Source organism: Malus sylvestris, chromosome 7 (genome assembly GCF_916048215.2).
Source record: "Malus sylvestris chromosome 7, drMalSylv7.2, whole genome shotgun sequence".
In the NCBI taxonomy this organism is placed as follows: domain Eukaryota; kingdom Viridiplantae; phylum Streptophyta; class Magnoliopsida; order Rosales; family Rosaceae; genus Malus; species Malus sylvestris.
Window position 1 is genome coordinate 6467879 of NC_062266.1, and position 21795 is coordinate 6489673.

The 21795-nt window shown below is 37.8% G+C and overlaps 1 protein-coding gene and 1 long non-coding RNA gene across 8 annotated transcripts in view; one reads left to right on the forward strand and one right to left on the reverse strand.

Moving 5' to 3' along the window:
• Positions 1–2501: 2501 nt before the first annotated feature.
• On the forward strand, positions 2502–4131 carry LOC126630369 (uncharacterized). 2 transcript variants are annotated; one of them, XR_007625964.1, is made up of 3 exons: positions 2502–2714; positions 3041–3462; positions 3967–4131. It is a non-coding gene; the product is annotated as an uncharacterized LOC126630369 (long non-coding RNA). The 2 variants fall into 2 exon arrangements; XR_007625963.1 differs by lacking the exon at positions 2502–2714 and having other exon boundaries at positions 2825–3462.
• A 5643-nt stretch (positions 4132–9774) lies between these two features.
• LOC126630359 (receptor-like protein 53) overlaps positions 9775–21795 on the reverse strand; it is a 33928-nt gene continuing 21907 nt past the window's right edge. For 5 of the 6 annotated variants that reach the window (XM_050300467.1, XM_050300466.1, XM_050300465.1 and 2 more), the window contains exon 2: positions 9775–12027. In XM_050300467.1, coding sequence (XP_050156424.1) covers positions 10463–12027 — 1565 coding nt within the window. In that variant the 3' untranslated portion in view covers positions 9775–10462. The remainder of the gene's footprint in view (positions 12028–21795) is intronic. The other variant, XM_050300469.1, reaches the window with a different exon arrangement.

Genomic DNA, 21795 nt, shown 5'->3' on the forward strand with positions numbered 1-21795 from the left:
TTTTTTTTAGACTATATTGGCTTGCCTGGCTATCGCTTCTCAAATTAATGTGCATGTTGGCATCTAGGTTTATCTCACTTTTTTTTTCTCCTAACTTTATGGTATTGTTTGACTTGTTTTGCAGGTTTAGACTTTTAGGTTTGGTTTTAGAGGGGTTAGGTTTCATGTCTTCCCTCTTGTCTTTGTATCATTCTTGTTTTTGTTTTTAGAAGGGTAAGGTTTATGTCCCCCTTTGATCAGGTGTAACTTATTTTTTAATTATCAATAAAATTACCATCATATCGTCAAGATTTCTCAAAAATAAATAAAATTACTTAATCATTCAGATTGGGTCTGGGCATGAAAATGACTATCAAAATTTCTAAAGGAAAGCAACTATTTAAAGGTAAGTCACTGGAGGATCTTGCCGTTGAATGTTAAAAGTCTATCATCTTGAGATTGACACGTGCAAAGATCGAAGCCCCTTGAAGAAACATGCGATTGATTTTTGTGAAGCGTACACATGAAATGGAAGCATCCGTCATCATTACAGTTGATTTTGCACAATTTTAGAGGTTGCGTGATAGAAATTGAAGCCACTCAACTACCCCATTTTAACACTGTGTCGGATGAACACGGGAAGATAGAAGACCAAACGGTATGTATACAAGTTTACTCCGAAAGATATGGCCTTTAGGTAACAATCCATCCTCAAGGGGAATAAGTTGCCTCTTAGATGCATAGTTAGGAGCAATTATGGACCATGATTTTCTAGAGTCGGAGTAAGGCTGATCCGAATACAGATACTTCAGAAGTCTGGTTATGGACTTACCAGCTTCCAGCAAAGTTGGATCAGACGAAGCAGCGGTGCCATCATCGCTTTGTTTCGGGATAATAGGCGGAGTCCTAGTGACTCTACTAGACAACCATGCTTGTTCCGCAAGATACACGATCTAATCTGCATATGGACACAATCAAATTCTTTAAGTCTTGGAGTTCCTACAATCTAGGAATTGGCATGCGCATTAAGTAACTTCTAAGAGGGTGCAATATCTACTCCTAGATATCCTTTAAGATTCTCCTCGCTTAGAACAAGGATTATATCCTACAAAGGTCTCTCTCCCCATGGTATAAATACACCTGTCTAGGGTTCATCTATGGTAACACAATCTAATCACTTGAATTCTCTTGCCCAATGCTTGAGTCTTAAAACTATTCGCTAACTTGACCGTCAGAGAGTCTTTGGACGACACACATTTCCTCCCCCCGGCCCTCGATCATAGGCTTGCTCACAATTGTTTATTGTTTTGTAGGTAGTCGAGTTCGATCACTTCCTCGACACACGGCGCTGAGCGAATTTAGTCCCAACAAGTACCTTGGATTTCAAGTTTTCTGGAAAAGTTCATTTGACTTATTCTTAGTTTAGCTAGTGGGCTTAGCTACAATGCATAGCTAAGGTTATAACATCTCATGACTTGTATTTTGTCACCTGTCTTTTCTTTTAAGTTGTATGGTAAACCATGTGCATCTCACCAAAGTATTTTTTGCCTATTGGCTCGTGTAAGCCATGTGAGTTTACAATGGTCACTTTGTCATCTCTTGTAATTCACTCTTCATGTGTGAGTGAGATCATCAAATCCAATACAGCACAAAGGAGCAACGACTCCTCCTGATCTCTGCGATTCTCTCTCTCTCTCTCTCTCTCTCTCTCTCTCTCTTCATTCCCTTTGAAACAATTCCCAGATTCAAAGGTTTAAACCTACAAATACTAACATGAATTACATAGTATAACAGCTCAAATTCGGCAAACTGACCAAGCACTCTAAAATCTATAATTTAGATCCTATTTTGCATCCCAACCTTGTATCAGTTAGGAGTAGGAACAACCATCTTTTCGGCTCACATGGCAAAGCTTTTCCAAGCGAATATTTGAATCAGACTCCACATTTAAACAAATCAACCAAAAGTGGTTTTTTGAAGGCGGATGGATACTTGCGAGCAATATTCGATATTTGACTTTACTACAAAGGGGTTGTGGGTGCTCCTTTCACAGCTGGACATCACCATCAATCATTTCAGCTTTTATACGTACGTCTTTGATCAAATATTGGTTTACCATATATGATCCCAAAGGGAAGAAAACATGTCTTTATTTCTTATCTTTATAACGATAATTTAGTTCTAAACAATATTTGAGGCAGTAGTTCTAACTTCTAACAATAATCTTTCATCTCTATTACCTCTAATATTAGAAAGCCAGAAGCACATTTTGGTGTCTCAAGGCTTCACAAAAAATAATTGAACTAAAAAGCCTCTTAAAAAAAAAAACTAAAACTAACTGAATTTCATACATAAAAAACACAAGGGCAATTTTTTTTTCAGAAAATAAAATATTTAAAAACACACTTAGAAATTTAAAATTGTTTAAAAAAAAAAACTCAAAAAAATAATAATATATTAACGTTGGTTTAGGATCACCATGTTCAGTTCAGTTTTGCTACTGCTATCAACATGTTGCCATGCGGTTTTAAGACTCCAACGTGGGACAAAATGAGTAGAACCAATGTCTGATCACCTTGATCTCGATCTCGACTCGACCTCTCCAAGTACGTCTTCCCGATTCATCGATTCTTCTTTTTTCAATTGTTTCGATTTTTTGCTTTGCCATTTGTTGATGGAGGTTTGTGATTCTGAATGCGGTGAAATTTGTAGTGATATAAAAGGAATTATGTTAGGTAATCAAAACTTTTGCCCACTAAGGTATGTGCTTTAGCTTTTGCAATTTGCATTTTTGTGCTTGGATTATTAGATTGTTTGACTTACAAATCTATTTTTTAATAGTCGAAAGGCCTAAATGTGTAGGTTCGGTTGCCTCAAATTGTTATTGGTACAGGTACAATTCGATATGGAATTTGCTAAAAGAAGGGAATCAATTTTTAGACATGTGAATTGGAATTTACAAACTTATGCCCAATTCAAGCACAAGAGACAGATTGATGTATATGATGACATTTTGAAGTGTTAATTCTTTCTATTTATGATGCTTCACTTTGTTTTACAGCGTGTGGTTAGCTCTCACTAATGTGTATCAGTGCATGAGTTCCCCTTACTTAGCAACACGGATGTACCTTAGTTTTTCAGGGAGTTGTAGCCTCAAGGTTATCTTTTCTCTCTCTGGATCTCTCTTCTTTAATCATTGACTCATATTCCTCAAGGTAATGAAGTTAATTTGGTCTTCACTTTTCTGTGTTTTCTTTGGTTAATTTTTTTACTCACTCACTCTCTTCTTTTTTCTCTCTTTGTCCAACTAGAAGAGTTTAGTATAAAACGAAGCCGCCACCGACTTTTTTCTTTTTGCTCTTACGTTTTGGCTTGCAGATAGCCTTATGTGGAATAGTTGAAAGATCAAACGGGTTGCAAAAGAAGTTTTCCCATCAATGGCTCTCCTTGGACAAAAATAATAACATCTAGGAACAATTCTAGGTTAGCATACTCACTTTATACCTCGAATCTTGCCACTTGCCACGCGGGATTAACTTCAAGGTGTGGAATAACCAAAGGGGCATTCAAAATTTTAGCAACAACAATTGCATCAAAAAACCTTTTGATGAAAAAAAAAAGACCAATTACAATAAATTAGACAATCTCATTTTGCACACCAACAACTTGCTTTGTTGATCCACATGCCACACAAATTCAAAACAATATAGACTTTGATTTACTGGTTGAATTATGAATTGATGTTATATTATGGACAAATGTCCTCACACTACATGAATATTAGAGTGAAAAGTAGCGGTGCTATTAAATGTATCTTTATCCTCTAACCTCACAACATTAACATAAATGGTAATGTACGAATATGTGACATGAATGTTTATTATTGATCACTTTCATATGTTACTTAACTATTATAGTAATTTTCCTCTCATGTTGTCTTTTCTTTTGTCAAATAAATTATATTGTGTCCATTTTTTTTAAATGTAGGAATCCAAAAGAATTTAAAGTGGACTTCAACAGATCAAGTATGTAGGGAAATGATAGGAGCAACATATCAGAGATCGTCACCTTATCTGCGTTATTCCTTTTTTGTATTGATTAAAATTTTAGTGTGTTTCAATTACTGGTTCAATTTATATTTTGTTTATATTAGTACGGTTCATTTGCCTTTACAAAAACAAAATTAAAACATTTTTCCACTCGAACCAAATGTGGAAGGGGAAAAAAACTCTGACCGCTGCGTGTAGCGCGTCGTGATGTAAAAAAGCCTTTCGCACGCTCAAGGCGGGTGCATAAAGGCTAGTGTTAATTAATGCATAAGTTCCTAACACTTGCAACTAAAATAATAAAAGATAAGGAGTTCTTATTTAAATTAATAAATAATTTCATGTTTAGGCATCTAATTTCTTCTTCAACTTCATGTTTTGGCTTCTCATCATCATATTATTGTGGCCTTTGAGTTTTTATTGGGATCGCTTTGAACCACTTTAGCTTTCTAGCTGCTGGCATCAGTGTAATGACACGTTTATGAGTTTATTCAATCAAATTTGAGTAAATTGTACAAATGGTCGCTTAACTTTAATCAAATTGGAGCAATGGTCCCTCAACTAAAAATCCATTACCTTTGGTCCCTCAACTTATCAAAACGTGCAGCTATGGTCCCTCAACTAAAAATCTATTACCATTGGTCCCTGAACTTTAATTCAAGTGGAGAAATTGTCCTTTAACTTTAACCCAATTGTAGCAATGGTCATTCCAATATAACTCGTTTTGACAAATTTTTTGACATAGTTGATGAAAAGAACCATAATTATACAATTTGACGAGTTAAGGGACCCTAATTATATAAATGGTCATTCCAACATAACTTATTTTGACAAAATTTTGACAAAATTGATGAAAAGGACCATAGCTACACATTTTGATAAGTTGAGGGACCAATGGTAATGGATTTTTAGTTGAGGGACCATTGCTCCAATTTGATTAAAGTTGAGGGACCATTTGTACAATTTACTCATCAAATTTATCTTCTGACAGAAAAAGAAAAAACTAAAGTTAATAAATACAACTGACTTAATCCTAATGTTGAAAATATTTTGTATTCTTAATAAAAAGATGAAAATATTTTGGATAACCATGACTTGGCACTAGTTGTTTCTTTTTTTTTTAAAGAGAAAAAATAAATAAAAAGATGAAAACATTTTGTAAACGCAAACAAATTTACCAAAAGAATAAGTTTGTCTCACTAGATATGATGCGACAAAACTTTAGTCCACAAATCATCTCCATAGTGTAAAGTGGCAGGTTTGTAACAATATTAACCCTAACCATACCTCACAATTTTTATTTGATGACACTAGCATACCTTGATGTTTTCCGTGTGGGTAATGTTAGAGAAACTAAATTTGTAAACTAAATGATATGTCACTAATAGGAATGGGCACATATATTAACGTTTAAGTAATAAACCAATCATCAACTTCCATGTCCCTTAGTTTCCAAATTTTTGTCTACAAATTTAATCTCCCTAGTATTACCCTTTCCGTGTTCACACAAATCCCTTGAGGTTTATAATAATACCCCTTGAAGTTTCATATTGTTTCCATGAAGCCCCTTCCGTGAAAATTTCATCCAAAAATGGATTATATCATTAAAAAATTTCCGTGGGGGGCGTTGTTGATGTGCTGAGTAGGGTTGATAAACTCGGGGTTCCGCCATTGAAGCTGTTTGATGGGTACGCTATGGAGTTGCTGGGGAGACAGTCGCCGGCTTTTGAAATGTAGGCAAGTGCAGGAACTTGTCGAGCTCTTCTTCAAGGTAATTTTCAAATTGTTTCTTGATTAATTTGTTTAATTTATTGAAGTATAAACCTGCATTGGTTTAATAATTAATCCAGTCATGGTGTTATGTTCAAAGATTTCAAACTGTTAGAGAAATGGTTAAGTACCGAACTTTTGGAATTCATTGGCATATAATACTTTACAATTGTAAGTCGTATTCGTAATGTGTTTTGTTGCTTCTAAATGCTGGATTTAGAAAAAAGAGCGGTCGAAAATGTTGAAATCCTTGTCATGAGTTAGTTGCAATGTGAATGGGAAGGGAAGAATCAATGTTTCATGAGAATTTCAGTCTTGGAAGAATGAGCATGTGATGAGCCATGGTTGATAACTTGAGACTGTTTGGGTTGTGATCATCTGTTTGGTGATAATTGTTTTGTTCCACTCTACCTTTCATTACTGCAACTGCCGATGGGCCGAAGCACATTGAGACAACCCTTACAAGGGCGAAGTTTGTGAAGTTATTGGTTCTTTTTATTTTTATATTTTTTTATGCGACATTTTATGTGGAGAAGATCTTAAGACCTCGGATAGCTATGTATTGCAGTATGTGGTGGAGCTTCAGGTCTTGTAATTTTCTAAAACATGTATGTGTTGCTGCAATGCAGTTTATGAATTACAACAAAAATAAAAAATAAAAAAAAAGAGTTGGACCCCGTAGACCCGTCCCGAATCGGCCCGTTTTAAACGGGCCGGGTTAGGTCCGGTTCCAAAACTCAAAATCCCTCTAGCCGGCCCCGCCTGTCTCGTCCCGTTACTGTTTAAAACGGGTAAGGTCCGGTTCCTTCAAAATTAGGCCCGACCCGGCCCGTGTCCACCCTTATCTCCGGGTCTTTGACCCGACTACTCACTAGGCCACCCGCCTGACCCCACAACATTTGGTAGGCAAGAAACTCTAGCAATTGCTAGGTGGGTACCTTGAGAGGTGTCGAACCCCAGACTACTTGGTAGCAAACCAATGGCCTGACCATTAGACTAAACACTCTTAGGTCCTCAATGGTTAATTTGCAATTATGGATACGGTTAATTTTCTTGGTTATGAATATGGATACAACATTTCCGTCCCCCAACTGAACCGTGTCATCCCTATGTACGTAAGAAAATATGCAAAAACATTAGTGTACCAAAAAGTTTACCAAAATATTTTCTTTATTGTATAAGATACTTATAAAAAATTGGTGATGGTAAATGCCAACAAATAAAGCTAATTGATTTGAATTTCAAATGGTATTAAAATTTACAATATTTTACATAAAATGTAATTCTAGACACTATAAAATAAAAATAAAATAAAAATAAAAAAGAGACATTAAATGCAAATGCTAGATTAAATATAATCTAAGGACTAAAATCAATTTTTAATCTTGTATAAGACATTTTTCTAAATTTCATCTTATTTAAGGATTAAAATCTAGTTTTCTAAACAAATTATATACTCTGTCATTTATTGTTTTAGTCAATTAAAAGGTCGAGATTATTGTAACTCAAGCAGTTAAGAACGTTATTCTATATGCGAACCATGTATCAAAAAAGAAAAATATAGGGTTTTTTAGTGTTGTATAATGCAATTTGTGCTGCTGAAGAAAGATGAATGCAAATTTGTGCCGAAAAGCAATTATTTATTTGATTACTTCTAGTGCTAAACATGATAATTCACAATTTCTGGTATCTTTAATAGTTTTGAACTATTCTAATTTTGAAATGACGTTATCATGCCACTTAGTCACTACAGGAAATGTTTAGTTGTTAAGCTAATGCTGGGTTATGCCAGTTGGCAAAGGGATAATACCCGCCCTTTGCGTCCAAGTTCAAATAGCTTGTGCAATTTGGGGATGATCGGAGATAGTCGGAAACTCAAGTTTCCGTTCACCGAAACTGTAGCACGTGGTGGTGCGTGGGGGACTTTTGCAAATTGGATTTTTGGATAGCGAGACTTCCTCAATGTTCTGGATATGGTTCCAAGGTCCGTTTGTTGATCATTATACAACGATTCGATTACTTTGATTTAAAGGAAATCGTACCACCATTTGAATTTCGTGGTTGATGGCGATCCAACCGTTAGATCGCTATGAAATTTTAATATTTTATCATGCGTAATATATGAGGACCCTAGAGAATTACGGATCGAAAATCCGATGTACGGATCGTCTTAGATTGTGGACTCTTGTACGGTAGTCGATAATCCGAGTGTTGGATCGTCATCAAATTTTAGTATGTTATTGTACGTATTAGTTAAGGACCTTAGGAATCTATGGATCTGAAATTCGATATACGGATTTTCAAGATTGAAGGAAATCATAAATTATTGACCTTTGTAGTAGATGAAGATCTGACCGTTCGATCATTATGACTTATAATATGTTGTTGTAGGTATCATTTGAGAACCTTAGAAATTTACAAATAAAAAATCTAACATTCGGATCTTCCCGAATTGAATTTGTAAGTTTGTAGAGTTTATTAAAAAATAAAAATAAAAGACTAAATGTGACATGGAGGACTGTTAGGTTTTAATCTTATATACAGTATTATTGCAAAAATTAACTTGTTTAAAGATTAAAATAATGTCCTTTTATTTATCAAATCATTTCCTAGGCTTGAAGAATTTCAAAGTTGAACAAAACTACAAGTTGCTCCTTTAGACAAAGATTTAGGATTTGAGCTAGTGTATGCGTATGACTCTCTATGAACTTGCTCCTAGAAGTTCTTCCGGTTTTTTACCCAATTAAATAGGGGTTTTCTGGCACAAACTCGTGTGTGAATTTTGTTTTTATGGACCCTTATTTGTTGTTGTGTGAACGAACTTCATGTATGATTGTTTGAACCTTGGATTGCATCTAATACATATTAGATAACTCAAATATTTCATATGTGAGTTACTGTGTTTTTGCTTGACTTAGGGCTGGGTTCGGTTTAAATCAGTTCGGTTTTTTGCCAAAACCGAAACCAAACCGAAATTTCGGTTTGATTCAGTTCGGTCCATTTTTTTTCGGTTCGGTTTTAATTGGTTTCGGTTTTTTTCGGTTCTTCATTTTTGCCTTGAATGGTTGTGGATATGATGTAACCGGTCGGATCCATACTGTCTACAATGGGAGCAGAAATTTCCTGCACAACACATAAAGTTAAAGACTTTGAAGTAAACAAATTTACCACAAAATATATAGAAGTCACCATTAGAGCCACCATAAGCATGCAAACACACACCACGGATCACCAAAAAAACCCAAAAGCTTCATGAAACGAAATCCCTAAAAGATCACCCAAAACATAAACAAATATTTTGCTATTTTTTCACAGATCGGTAGTACATGATGCAAGTGTGATGCAAATTGAAAACTTCCAAATTTAACCCAACTTACACAAAACCTTCCGACTTTAATTGAACCCAGTTGATTCACATCACTGTGATCTGAGCTAAAACTGGAGGTACCCTAAAAAAAACCTTGAATTTGAAGAACCCAAGCTCATACCAAAATCCAGATGAGAGAGAGAGAGAGAGAGAGAGAGAGATTGAGGAAGGAAAGAGAGAGAGAGAGTGAGGAAGGAAAGGCAGAGAGGAAGCAGCCGAGGGGGGGGGGTGGGAGAGAGAGAATGTTTGAGAAAAAGTGGAAGTTGAATTGGAGTGAGACGGCTAGGGTTTGTAGAGTCAAGAAATTTTATAAGGCATTAAATATTAGAAACTATAAATAAGTTGCTAGTACAATTATAACAACACAAAGCTTGCAGTCAAGTTGGCTTGAAGTAACTACACCTAACTCTAGGTTAGAGGTTCTAACCTTGGCGCTAGTATGTTTTTGATTATTTATATATGATTTTTTTTTTGGTTCGGTTCGGTTTGACAGTTTCAGTTCGGTTTGGTTTTCGATTTTTTGAACCCACCCCTAGCTTGACTAGCATCTTTGGCAGTTGAACTGTTTCTAATATCTATCTGTTGTTAAATTTGGGTATACTTCCGATAGAATTATGAATTCTTATTCTATTATTCCATACATAGCAAACGATTCTGCCCGGTACCAGTTACACTTCATCTGACAGTGCAATGTCGCCTCTCAGCTGGGTTTGTACCTTTTTGGGGAACTAATATACCATATTACAAAAGGTAGACATAACATTAAAAAGGAGTACAAAGAAAAACAAGCAAAAAACAACATCAAACGCATAACCTTAGAGTGGACTTATGAATCTCCTATCATCAGCTTGATGGTTTTAACAATCTCAACAAACCATTCATGCTTCTTTGTGATCACCACATCAGAAAGAACAACTCCCACTACCAACTCACTTCCGAGACCCGCCAAAACAAATTTTCAATCAAATTCAAACGAGCCTGCATCATGTTCTTCGGTTTTTGAAGGCGACAGGCGAGGAGCCTTAGGATCTCCGCATTTCTTTGGCAAAGGATCACCACACAATCCAGGGTTTCCTTCATATGAACTGCTACCAAATGAAATAAGTTGGGTTCCATGCGGTATTGGACCTGTCATATTGTTGTTAGAGACAATGAATATTGCATGGAATGTAAGCTGCGTGAGGCTTTGAGGGATTTGTCCTGAAAGCTTGTTTTGTGAAAGGTCAAGTGATTCAAGCCATCTTAAATTCCCGAAAGATGATGGGATGGGACCAGTTAGGAGGTTACCAGATATATTGAATCAGATCAACCCCTCTAGGTTCCCAATAAATTCAGGAATCCTCCCTTCAAATTTGTTGCTTGAGATGTCAATCACTGAAAGGGCTTCTTGAATCTTCGCATAATATCTTTCCACACTTTTGCTAGTTATCGTGATTGAGTAAAATGTACTAAAGATTAGCTGAAGACTAGGAGCATCGATACCTGTGTCCACTTTCATATATTTTGACTGGTTTCGAGTGACACCCCTCATGACATTCCCGGAAAAGATGTTTTGAGATGGAAACTTGCCTCTGAAACTATTAAAAGATAGATCCATAATTCGCAACTCAGGGAAATATTCAACATTGTCCTGATCAGGTTCCTCTATCAGACCATAGAACGCGTTGTGGTGCATTGCCAAAAGTTTTAACTCTGGAAGAGCCCCCAACCAAATGGGAAAAACATCGCTGAATTTATTGTATGACAGATCAATAAACTCAAGTGTCGTGCAGTTCCCCAACGACCTTGGTAGTTCCCCTCGCAATTGGTTATGACTAACATCAATCAACCTCAGACTGCTTGTGCTGGTGTATATTTCAGGAAGAAAGCCGCTGAAAAAGTTATTTCCAAGAAATAAAACTCGCAGATCAACGCTGAAGTTTCCGAGACAGGGGGGAAGCATTCCACTCATATTGTTGTTGGAGAGATCAAGGTGCTGAGGAGAAGTCAGACTGCAGATCAAGGGTGAAATCGTTCCATTTAGATTGTTGTTTGAAACACAATAGTGAACTGTGTGTGGTAGAGGCATCGGTAGCGGCCCATGTAGCAGGTTATTCCGGACCCCTAAAACTTGTAGGTTTACCCAAGGAAAGGCATATGAAGGCTGGACAATGCTTGAAAGGAAGTTGAAAGAAATGTCCATGTACGTCAAAGTCTTTGTGCTTGTGTTCAACATCCATTTTGGTACTTCATGCAAATGGTTGAAGGAAAGGTCTAAGTACACCAACGTTTCTTGATACCGCAGGAAACTTGGGAACTTTCTTGTGTTGCACGAACCCAATCCTAGAAAGTTTAACTTTGGAAGTAGGCTTGCATTCGTACTTTCTGTTTCTGTAAAAATGTGCAAATAGTTATAAGATCTTGTGAGCCCTTGTAACTTATGAAACATCATGTGGAACTCCACTGTACCAATCAGATTATTATTAGCTAGATCTAATGCCTCGAGATTGATTAGATTGGATAAGGAATTAGGAATTGGACCTGTTAACTGATTCGAAGACAAAAAAAGTTTTGTGAGGTGAGTGAGATTTCCTAGAGAAGGAATTGGACCGGTTAACTGATTAGAAAACAAAAAAAGTTTTGTGAGGTGGGTGAGATTTCCTAGAGAAAGAATTTGACCGGTTAACTGATTCGAAAACCGGGAAAGTGCCGTGAGGTGGATGAGATTTCCTAGAGAAGGAATTGGACCTGTTAATTGATTCGAAGACAGAGAAAGTGCTGTGAGACGGGTGAGATTTCCTAGAGAAGGAATTGGACCGGTTAACTGATTCGAAGACAGAGAAAGTTCTGTGAGGTGGGTGAGATTTCCTAGAGAAGGAATTTGACCTGTTAACTGATTTGAAGACAAATCAAGGGACGACAATTTGGCCAACTGTGAAATTTGAGAAGGAATTGGACCGGTTAAATGATTCAAAGACAGATTAACATACATGAGCCCCGGGAAATTCCTAATGCTAGTAGGAATTCGAGAGGAGCTGAAGTTGTTCTCAGCGAGGTTCAGCACTTGAAGCTGAACAAGCCGGAAAAGGCTGCTGTTGGAGTTGATAGAGCCCAGGAGACAGCTGCTACTAAGATCAAGGCCAATAACATGACCCGTCCTCTCATCACACACAATGCCATCCCATGCACAGCAGTTGCCATTTCGTCCATCAGCTAGTTTCCATTGCAAAACCTTTGTATAAGCGTCATCAGAATTCGAGGCAGATCTGTTAATGATGAAGCTTCCCTTGAATTGCAGCAAGGCAGACCTCTCCTCCTCACGACAAGATTGCTGCAATGAGGAAAATGATGAGCTAACAACCATGAGATGAAACAACACAACTTTGGAAAGTATATCACACATATTGGACACAAACAAACACCGGGGCGATCCCATTGTGTTTTGTTCTGCACTCTTTGATATTAGCAATTTAGCATAGGAGTGAAGTTGTGAGAGATGAGGTTGTGAGAGAGGTTTTTTATAGACCGGTGGTAGGGGTTCCGCACCTTAGTGTGTAAAACTTTTCTAATATGAAATGTGTATCACGATTAGTAGGGTTCCATTGTATTTCAACTATCTACTATGTTGAGAAAAAAAAATTTGGGGATTTTGTTGTTTGTTTGATTTTGCGGCTGCACCTAGCTTGTGCCCTAGAATGCCTACGTACCCTTTATGAGGTATCAAGCCACTCATAGTTCACGGATGATTTGGTTTGAGATTTTTCAATGGGTGAATGACCCACTGAAAAAAGAAAAAAAGCAAAAAGATTTTGTGTTTGGTTTATTTGAATTTGTTTGAGTGAATTTGGTTAAATGAAACCAGAGATTCGATTTGAACTTGTGGTGAATTTGGTTGAATGAACCAAGGATCCAATGGATCTTGTCGTACTACAAAATAAAAAAACAGTACGACTAGGTTGACGTATTGCTATAATTTGAAATAACCACCAAGGATATTATTGGTTTATCCTATATCCACTTCAAATTCTTTTATGAGAGTTTGCCCAAAAGCTTTTCGTGGTTTTCTACCACTTTTATCGTCATATAGAACTAATGGGCATTTGCGTTGAAAGACTTTGCTTTCGAGACCTCCGTTACCATAACATGATTCGAGAGAGGTGTTTTTTTATTTTTTATTTTTTTTTATTCACTTTAGAACAAGTCTGTCACAATATAATCTCTTGAAGTTTTGTAATCGTTTCGGCATTCTTATTAGTTTAATAATATTCTTATTTTGTAGTCTAGTACTCTGATATTTAAATAGAGGACCATGGGTTTAATCTGTTGCATTCCTCGTTTACATTTTTCTGTGCTTGTGATCGGATATAAACAAGGGGATATGTGTGGGATTTAGCAGTTTTATACTAATTCATCGATAAATAAAATTTGGCCAAATCGGATAAATAGTCATCGTGGTTATAAGATATTCGGATGATAGATCTTGTAGTAAAAAATTCGGATTTAAACCCTCGTGGTAAAGTTTACTCAGATTTATGCCCCAAAACTTAACTTCTGACATTTTCCGTTAACCTACACGTGAGGGATCCAAAAGTAGATAGTATGCAATAACTGGGATCCCAAATTTACAAATCCTAAACACGCTTTTTGTGCAATTTTCCAGTAACCAAAAAGCATAAAAATCACAAATCAAGAATCATCAAGCCAAATTTCATGTGAACCCTAAATCCTAATCAAGAATCATTAGATTAAATATCCAAACAATCAGCCAGATCCCAATGCAACAAAACAAATTCCAAGAAAGGGGATCGAGAACAGAAACCGTAAGAACATATAAATCAAGAACCCTCATGGATTTTTTTATTTTTTTTTCCATTTTTTTTTTACAATTAACAAGTAACCAAACAAATTTGAGAACCCAAAATTAAGAATCACTCAACCAAACTTCAGATTCATAATATATTTTCTCAGCATCCAAACAGAGGATAATGCAACACATGAAGAAATAAAGACGCAAATGAAGAAAAGAAAGGGGATTGAGAAAACAGACGATGGTGGGTTTGAACTCCTTGAGCTTCTGCAGCTTCTTCAACTCCATCTGAAGCTTGTCTTGCTCTCGGCCCTTCATTGCGAGATCTTCCTCCTTGGTCTTCAAGATCTCATCCTTCTCCTTCAGGAGCTCCAAGGTTTTCTCCTTCTCGAGCTTCATCGCTTGTAGCTTCTCTTGCATTTCTTCGAGTTCTTTCTTGAATGACTACGGTTGGGTCTTCTTCTGCTTGGCCTGTTTCTTAGAAGCCGCAACTTTGGCAGACTTCTTGGGGGAGGTTCGAGTCTGAGAGAGGCTTGCTTGGTTCTCCTTTGTTGGGTTGGAGTCCGATGGTGTTTGGATCGGGCTTGGAGCGGCGTCAGAGACCTTTCCTGCGAGGATATTGGCTGCATTTCCAGATGGGTTTTTGTCCTTGAGTGCCCTTCGGATGGCCCTTGGCTTCCTGTTGGGCATTTCGGCGATTGCGGTGTCATCCATGGCAGAGAGAGAGAGAGGTCAGAGGTCGGCGATTGCGGGATCCCAGCTATTCCATACAATCTACTTTTGGATCCCTCACGTGCAGGCTAACGGAAAAGGACGAAAGTTAAGTTTTGGGGTTGAAATCCGAATTCAAATCCGAATGTTTTTACTACATGGTCTATCATCTGAATACCTTAAGACCACGATGACTATTTATCCAATTTAGCCATAAAATTTTGATGGATATTTTGGATAAACCACCAATTAAACTTTGAGTTTTGAGCCTCTTCCCCCTTTATCTTGCGTCTCATCTCTTCTTGGAATGGGACTCTGGTCCGTGTGAATTAACCCTACGATGACTCCATAGATAGGAGCTGACAATTGACTTGACTTGGCTGCTTCTTTGCTCCTCTGTGTGCAACTTCAGAATTCTTGTGTTCACTTCTATAAAAAGCACTTTAGTTAGTCATCTTCATCCATTAGCTGACATGTAACTACTACAAAATGAAGACATCTTTTCCTTCACGATTAAAGGTTTTACACGGCATGTTTTCTTTAAACATAGCTGCACCTGCACCATCTTTCAAACATGGCTGCTGCTTTTGACATTAATATAGTTAAGCATAGCTGCTGTGTAGCATCCTTGGATTCCTTGCATAGATGTTGCCTTAGGAGACGATTTGAGGAGGAGGGACCAACGAGTTCTTGTTGGCTTCTGCTTTCTCTGTTTCCTTTTGAATTTCAGAAAAGCCTTTTCCACGGGGTTAGAATCCCACTCCAAACCTTTTACCTTTTCTTTAAAATTCAATTAACTATTTTGGAATCACATACACATGCATCTTTTTGGGATGGATGAGTTTCACCTTTCCAAGAGTTTTAATGCTTTTAACAACCTTGGCAGCACATCTGTGAAATCTCATCCCCGGAATTTCATTATTTAAGTACGTATCTCCTTTTTTTTTTTTTTTTTTCTAATTTTGTATTTTGTATTTATGTTATTTTTATTTTTATTTCTGTTAATTTTAGAATTTGAATCGTATAGTTATAAGGTATGATTTTTCGTAATTAATCTTTTAATATATGTATACGTTTCGAGATCACAATTAATGTTTTTGAACAAAGCTTGATTCCACGAACGCATAGCCGAAAGGGGTTTGTGAATCGAAGTTATGTTGAAGTCATTTATTGGGAAGGATCCATGAGAGAGGGGATAGCCCCATTTATTGGGGGAAAGAACCAATGAGAAGGGGGAGAGAAGGCCCAGTTGGCGAATCCCACACATGACCCGCGTGCCTGGTCTCTAATCCGGTTCCTACACCAAATTTTTCGATTCCACTCAGCGGCTTCCCATCTTGCAATTCCATATCAACTCGAGTCGATTTGGTCCTGGTTTCATGATGCACAGAGTCGTTAGGGTTCGCAAGCGCACCGCGAGTATCTCACCGTTGCCGTGACTTTCGTCATCGTCCATCACCATAATCTAACTCCTCTCGACATTAGGAGCAAGATCCAAGCAAGGATCGAAGCATTGGAGGTCGGGTGACGTTGAATCAATGATCACCTATTTCTAGGGTTTTCGGTGAACCATGTCGAAATTCAGGTGTTTTATGACTGAATTGGACCTGAGTCTAGGTATGAAAATTCATCCTTGTGACTTGTTCTACCAGCTTGTGCAATTTGGGGACGATCGAAGATAGTCAGGAACTCAGGTTTCCGTTCATCGAAATTGCCGCGAGATTGATAATCCTAGTTGTCATATGTATCCGTTGTATAGTCTGGAATCTAGTGAATCATGCTTGTCGAGTTCTAGAAACTGAATGGTTCTGAATCTCTATTTGTCTGCTAGAAAGTGCCATGAGGATTGTCGGATTTTAGAAAAAAAATGTGAATTACGAATAGCTTGATCGCATCTGAGAGTACGTAGACAGTCTAACAAGAAAGTTAGATGCAACCATGTGATAAAAGAAATGTTACTACATTATTGATTCATTGAGTTGCATTTGGACATGTCTCGGCGATGAGGCATGAAAGATGGAACAATTCTGTAATGATACCATGTGTCGATCCTGAACGTATCTTGAAATCGTGGCGTGACAATTTTAATGGTATTAGAGCTTAAGTATTAGATTCTAGAACTAGACCTTGTTTTAATGCTGCAAATTGTGTCATGAGATTGGCATATAGCGCTATTACTTGTATGTAGAGAGAAAGACTTTTCATTCAATCATGGATATTGATTATGGTAAATTGATTCGTGTTTATACTGTCGAGTTCTTATTCCACGTGACATTTATTGTGTTGCGAGGACTCATAATTCTGTTGCTGAAATGATTATGAATATGTTGTGAACTGAAATTCAGAATAATTAAATTGGATAATAGTGGGCTCTGCGAATGGTTTCAAAAGAAGGTACTAAAAAATTCGAGGATAATTTTTTGTAGGGAGCATTTTTGCTCACCATCCTATTTATCACCGTTAGATGAATTTGAATTTCGAGATTTGTGTAGTTGATAAGCATAAATCTCAAAATTCAAACTTATCTAACGGTAATACTCAAAGTTTTCAAGCCCTTTTCATTAGTTTTCCTTAAATATAATGGTGAGCATACACCACATAAATGGTGATGAGCAAAAATGCACTCTTTTTTGTAAGGGGGAAGGATGTGAAATCCCGTCTACAAAATTTCATATTTAATTACGTATCTTTTTTTTTTAATTTCATATTTCGTATGTACATTATTCTTATTTTAATTTTAAAATTTGAATCGTATAATTACAACGAATGAATTTTTGTAATTAATCTTTTAAACTCTGTAGGCATTTTAAGGTCACAATTAATGTTTTTGAATAGACCTCGATCCCACGAGCTCATAGCCGAAAGCCGTTCGCGAACCGAAACTATAACGAAGAATTTACAAGCAATGGAAGTCAGACATAAAATAATTTAGGAGTTTCTATAAAAGCACTTCCAGCGTTGGCTGGTGCTCGGGGGACAGGCAGCAAAAAGGGCCTGAGAGCCCAAGTTATTGGCTCCAGCGTGTGGGAGCCCAAGGGATAGGGCAGGCCAGAGTAACAGGCATGTCACGAATTGCCAGCCCGAGAGCCCGAAGGCAACGTGACGTGGACTGACGTCAGGGCGACGTCAGCCATAATATAAAATTAATAAAAATATAAAATATTAATAAAATAAAAAGAAAAATTAAAAAAATTGTAAAACCCAGGCTTTGAACTCAACGGCTTTTGCTGGAGTTCATCGTCGAGGTTGATGAACACCCACAGACAAATGGCAGAGATCCAGTCCCTCCTCCGTCGTAGCTGCCGTCGCACCCCACACCGCCTTTGCCCCCACGCACTCGCGATCCTCCTCCTTCCACTGGCGCGCCCAGATCGCACGATTTGGGATTTTTTTTGGGGGGGGGGGGGAGGAGAGAGAGAGAGTTTGGTTATGGAGCGGGGAAGATCGGGATCGTTGATGGAGGCTGAGGTGGGTGGGATGGTGAAGATGGAGGAAGAGAGGTGGCGGTGGGGTGGTGAAGATGGAGGAAGAGAGGCGAGGGGGTGCGTTGGGGGGGGGGGGAGGACATAGGTGGAAATGAAGGGCTTTTGGAATGGTGCGTTGGCACCATCTAAAAAGAAGAAGAAAAAGAAGGGCTTTTGGATTGGTGCGTTGGCACCATCTGAAAAGAATAAGAAAAAGAAGTGGTGCGTTGGCACCATCTGAAAACAAGAAGAAAAAATGTTTGCCAAAAAAAAAAGAAGAAGAAGAAGAAATAATAATAATAAAAAAAGTTTTGGAATGGTGTGCTGCACCATGTGAAAAGAAAAAATAAAATTAATTTTTTAATAGAAAATTGTATAACGAGACTGATTAAAAATTCTATCTGAAATTACAAATAAAATTATTTTGTATTATTTAAAAAAAACTAATATTTTATTGCGAATTGCCAGGGGGGAGGGCTCCCATGCTGAAGATGCAAATGGCAGTTACTGTTCATTAAGGGCAATTATTGTTCATTTGGTGGATTGAATAGTGAATTGCCTGGGGGAAGGGCTCCCACGCTGGAGTTGCTCTAAAGGGGTTGGAGAGGACCAATCAGAGAGGAGATAACCTCATTTATTGGTGGAAAAACCCAATGAGAAAGGGGGAGAGAAGGCCCAGTTGGCTGATCCCACACATGACCCGCATGCAACCTGGTCTCTAACCCGGTTCCCTCACCAAATTTTCTGACGCCATTCCAATGAACTGAGATGGCCCACTACCAGCAAACGGCTCAGCGGCTTCCCATCTTGCAATTCCACATCAACTCGACTCGATTTGGCCCTGAGTTCACGATGAATAGAGTTGTTGGGGTTCCCTGAGCGCACTAAGGTGATCTCATTGTGGTCGTGACTTTCGTCATCGTCCACCACCATCATCTAACTCATTTCGACGTCATGAGAAAGACCCAAATAAAGATCGAAGCATTGGAGGTCGGGTGACGTCGAATCGACAATCACACATTTCTAGGGTTTCCAGTGCACCATGTCGAAATTTAGGTGCTTCTCAATCGAATTGGACCTCAGCCCAGGTATGAAAATTCATCCGTGTGACTTGTTGTACCAGCCTCTGCAATTAAAGGACGATCGAAGATAGTTGGAAACTTAGGTTTCAGTTCATCGAAAACACCGCCCGTGGCGGCACGTGGGGGACTTTGGCATATTGGATTTTTGGACAGCCAGACATCCTCAATATCTTGGGTCAAGTTCCAAGTCTGTTTGTTGAACATTATTCGACGGTTTGATTATTTTGATTTAGACGAATTGTATCGCCGTTCGAATTTTGTAGTTGATGTCAATCTGACTGTTGGATCACTATGAAATTTTAATATGTTATTGTATGTAGTATATAAGGACCGTAGAGACTTTGATGGGCTTGTGTTTTAAAGAAACGAGTCCAAACTTTCATGTCCCTTGTTGAAAAGAAAGTCCTAGGGAATTAGGGGTGGGCACGGTTTGGTTCGGTGCGGTTTTGAGTGAAACCAAAATCAAAATCGAATTTTTTTGTGGTTCAGTTCGGTGTGGTTTTGAAGCCAAAACCGAAATGAAACCAAACCGTTTGGTTTGGTTCGATGCGGTTTCAAACGGTTTTGGTTTGGTTTTTAAGAAAAAATGTACAATTTGCAATTTAACATATTAATAAGCATTTCCCAATAGCAATAGGAAAAAGACATTTGTTATGTAAACAATTAGCATGTTGCATGTAGTTGTGATGTTAAAACATGTTTGTGCAACAAAAGGGTGTCCCTTACAATGTTTATCATAAAACAAGTTGAATAAATTTGAATTCATTAAACATGAGCGAAACTGTGATACTAGAATATGTGATATCATGCTTCAAATGAGTGGACTTTATTAGATCATTGTTCGACTCTTGATAACAAGATTAGTCCACCATTGTACATATATGTGTGTGTGATGGTATAAAATAACAAAGGTCCTTCAAGTTAATGAACGAAAGAAAGTGATGAATGATGATATTCTAGTGTGGTTGAGTCCTATATTAAGTGTATGAATTCTAACAAACAACCAATTAAAACATGAAATATAATATGGACATTTAATTAAATGTTTATTAATATTTGCGGTGCGGTTCGGTTTCGGTGCAGTTTTCAAAAGCCAAAACCAAAACCAAACCATTTTCTATGTTGCGGTTTGGTTTCAAAACCGAAACCGTTTCAAAACCGCAAAACCAAACCGTTTGGTGCAGTTTGATTTGGTTCGTGTTTCGGTTTCGATTTTCGGTTCTAAGTGCCCACCCATATAGGGAATGCTTTGTTCTTCTTCTTACAACTCATGGATGCTTGGTCTGGTGTTATGTGAGTGCTTACAGTGCTGAAAAGATGCTTCCTTAGGTGTTAATGGAGTGTTTCCCTATGCATTAATAGAGTATTTCTCTAGGCACTGACGATTGTTTCCCTGGGCACTGACGAGTGTTTTCCCTTGGCGTTGATGGAGTGTTTCCCAACCCTAACGAGTATTTCCCTATGCGCTGATGGGTGTTTCTTGCATTGATTCTGGGGGCTTTGAAGAGTATTTGTTAAACTAACGAACATTGTAAACAATTGAGTAATCACAATACGTTATGACTTGAATGAATGATGCATGGTGTGAAAGCTAAAAGGTTACTAGTTTGGCATTAAAGAGAGGTTGTTCTTGGCTATATGGTATCACAACAGCTAATCTAGGGTTTCTAATGGTTTGGTGGTTTTGCAGGAGTTAAGGAAGATTATTGAAAGGCTCGGGATGAAAGGAAGACTTCTCTCTAAAGAACCAGTGTTTCCTACACTTAGAGGAAGCTTGCTTTACATGGTGCATTCTTGCCCTTGTCGTTCTTCTTCCCTCGTGTGGTTTTGTCTTTCTCCCATTTACAGTGTGATGCATTGTATTTATAGAAACAAGGATCCTTCTAGGTTCCAATTGGAGAATTTCTTAGTTTCTTCTCCTCTTCTAATCTTCCTTCATATTTCCATGGCTACAGCTACAAGTTTTCTTTTTGGTATAACACTGCAGAGGCTAGGAGCCCCGTGAAGCCTATTTGAGCACACTGCCCAAAGTTTTTCCTTTCCAAGACCAAGTCTCACAACATCTTTCCTAGACCAGTCCCACAACATGCATCCATATTTAGTAACGCTCCTCCCTACTTTCCTTTGAAATAATTCCCAGATTCAAAGGTTTAAACCTACAAATACTAACATGAATTACATCGTATAACAGCTCAAATTCGTCAACTGACCAAGCACTCTAAAATCTATAATTTACATCCTATTTTGCATCCCAACCTTGTATCAATTGTCTTTGGTTGGAAAGTGATAGTTCTAGTGTTATTTATGCTCTTCAATCCTCTGATTTTGATCCTCCTTGACCTTTTCATACGCAATGGTCTATTTGTTTGGATCGCATTCGGAAAATGACTTTCTACGCATCTCACATATATTGAGAAGGAAATCTTGTTGCGGACAATTTTGCTAACATGGGCTTGTCTTCTCCATCTTTAACATGGCATGATTCTCTTCCGATGGCGGTTCGTGCTGCTCTGTTTTCTGACTATGTTGGCTTGCCTGGTTACTGCTTCTCAAATTAATGTGCATGTCGGCATCCAGGTTTGTCTCACTT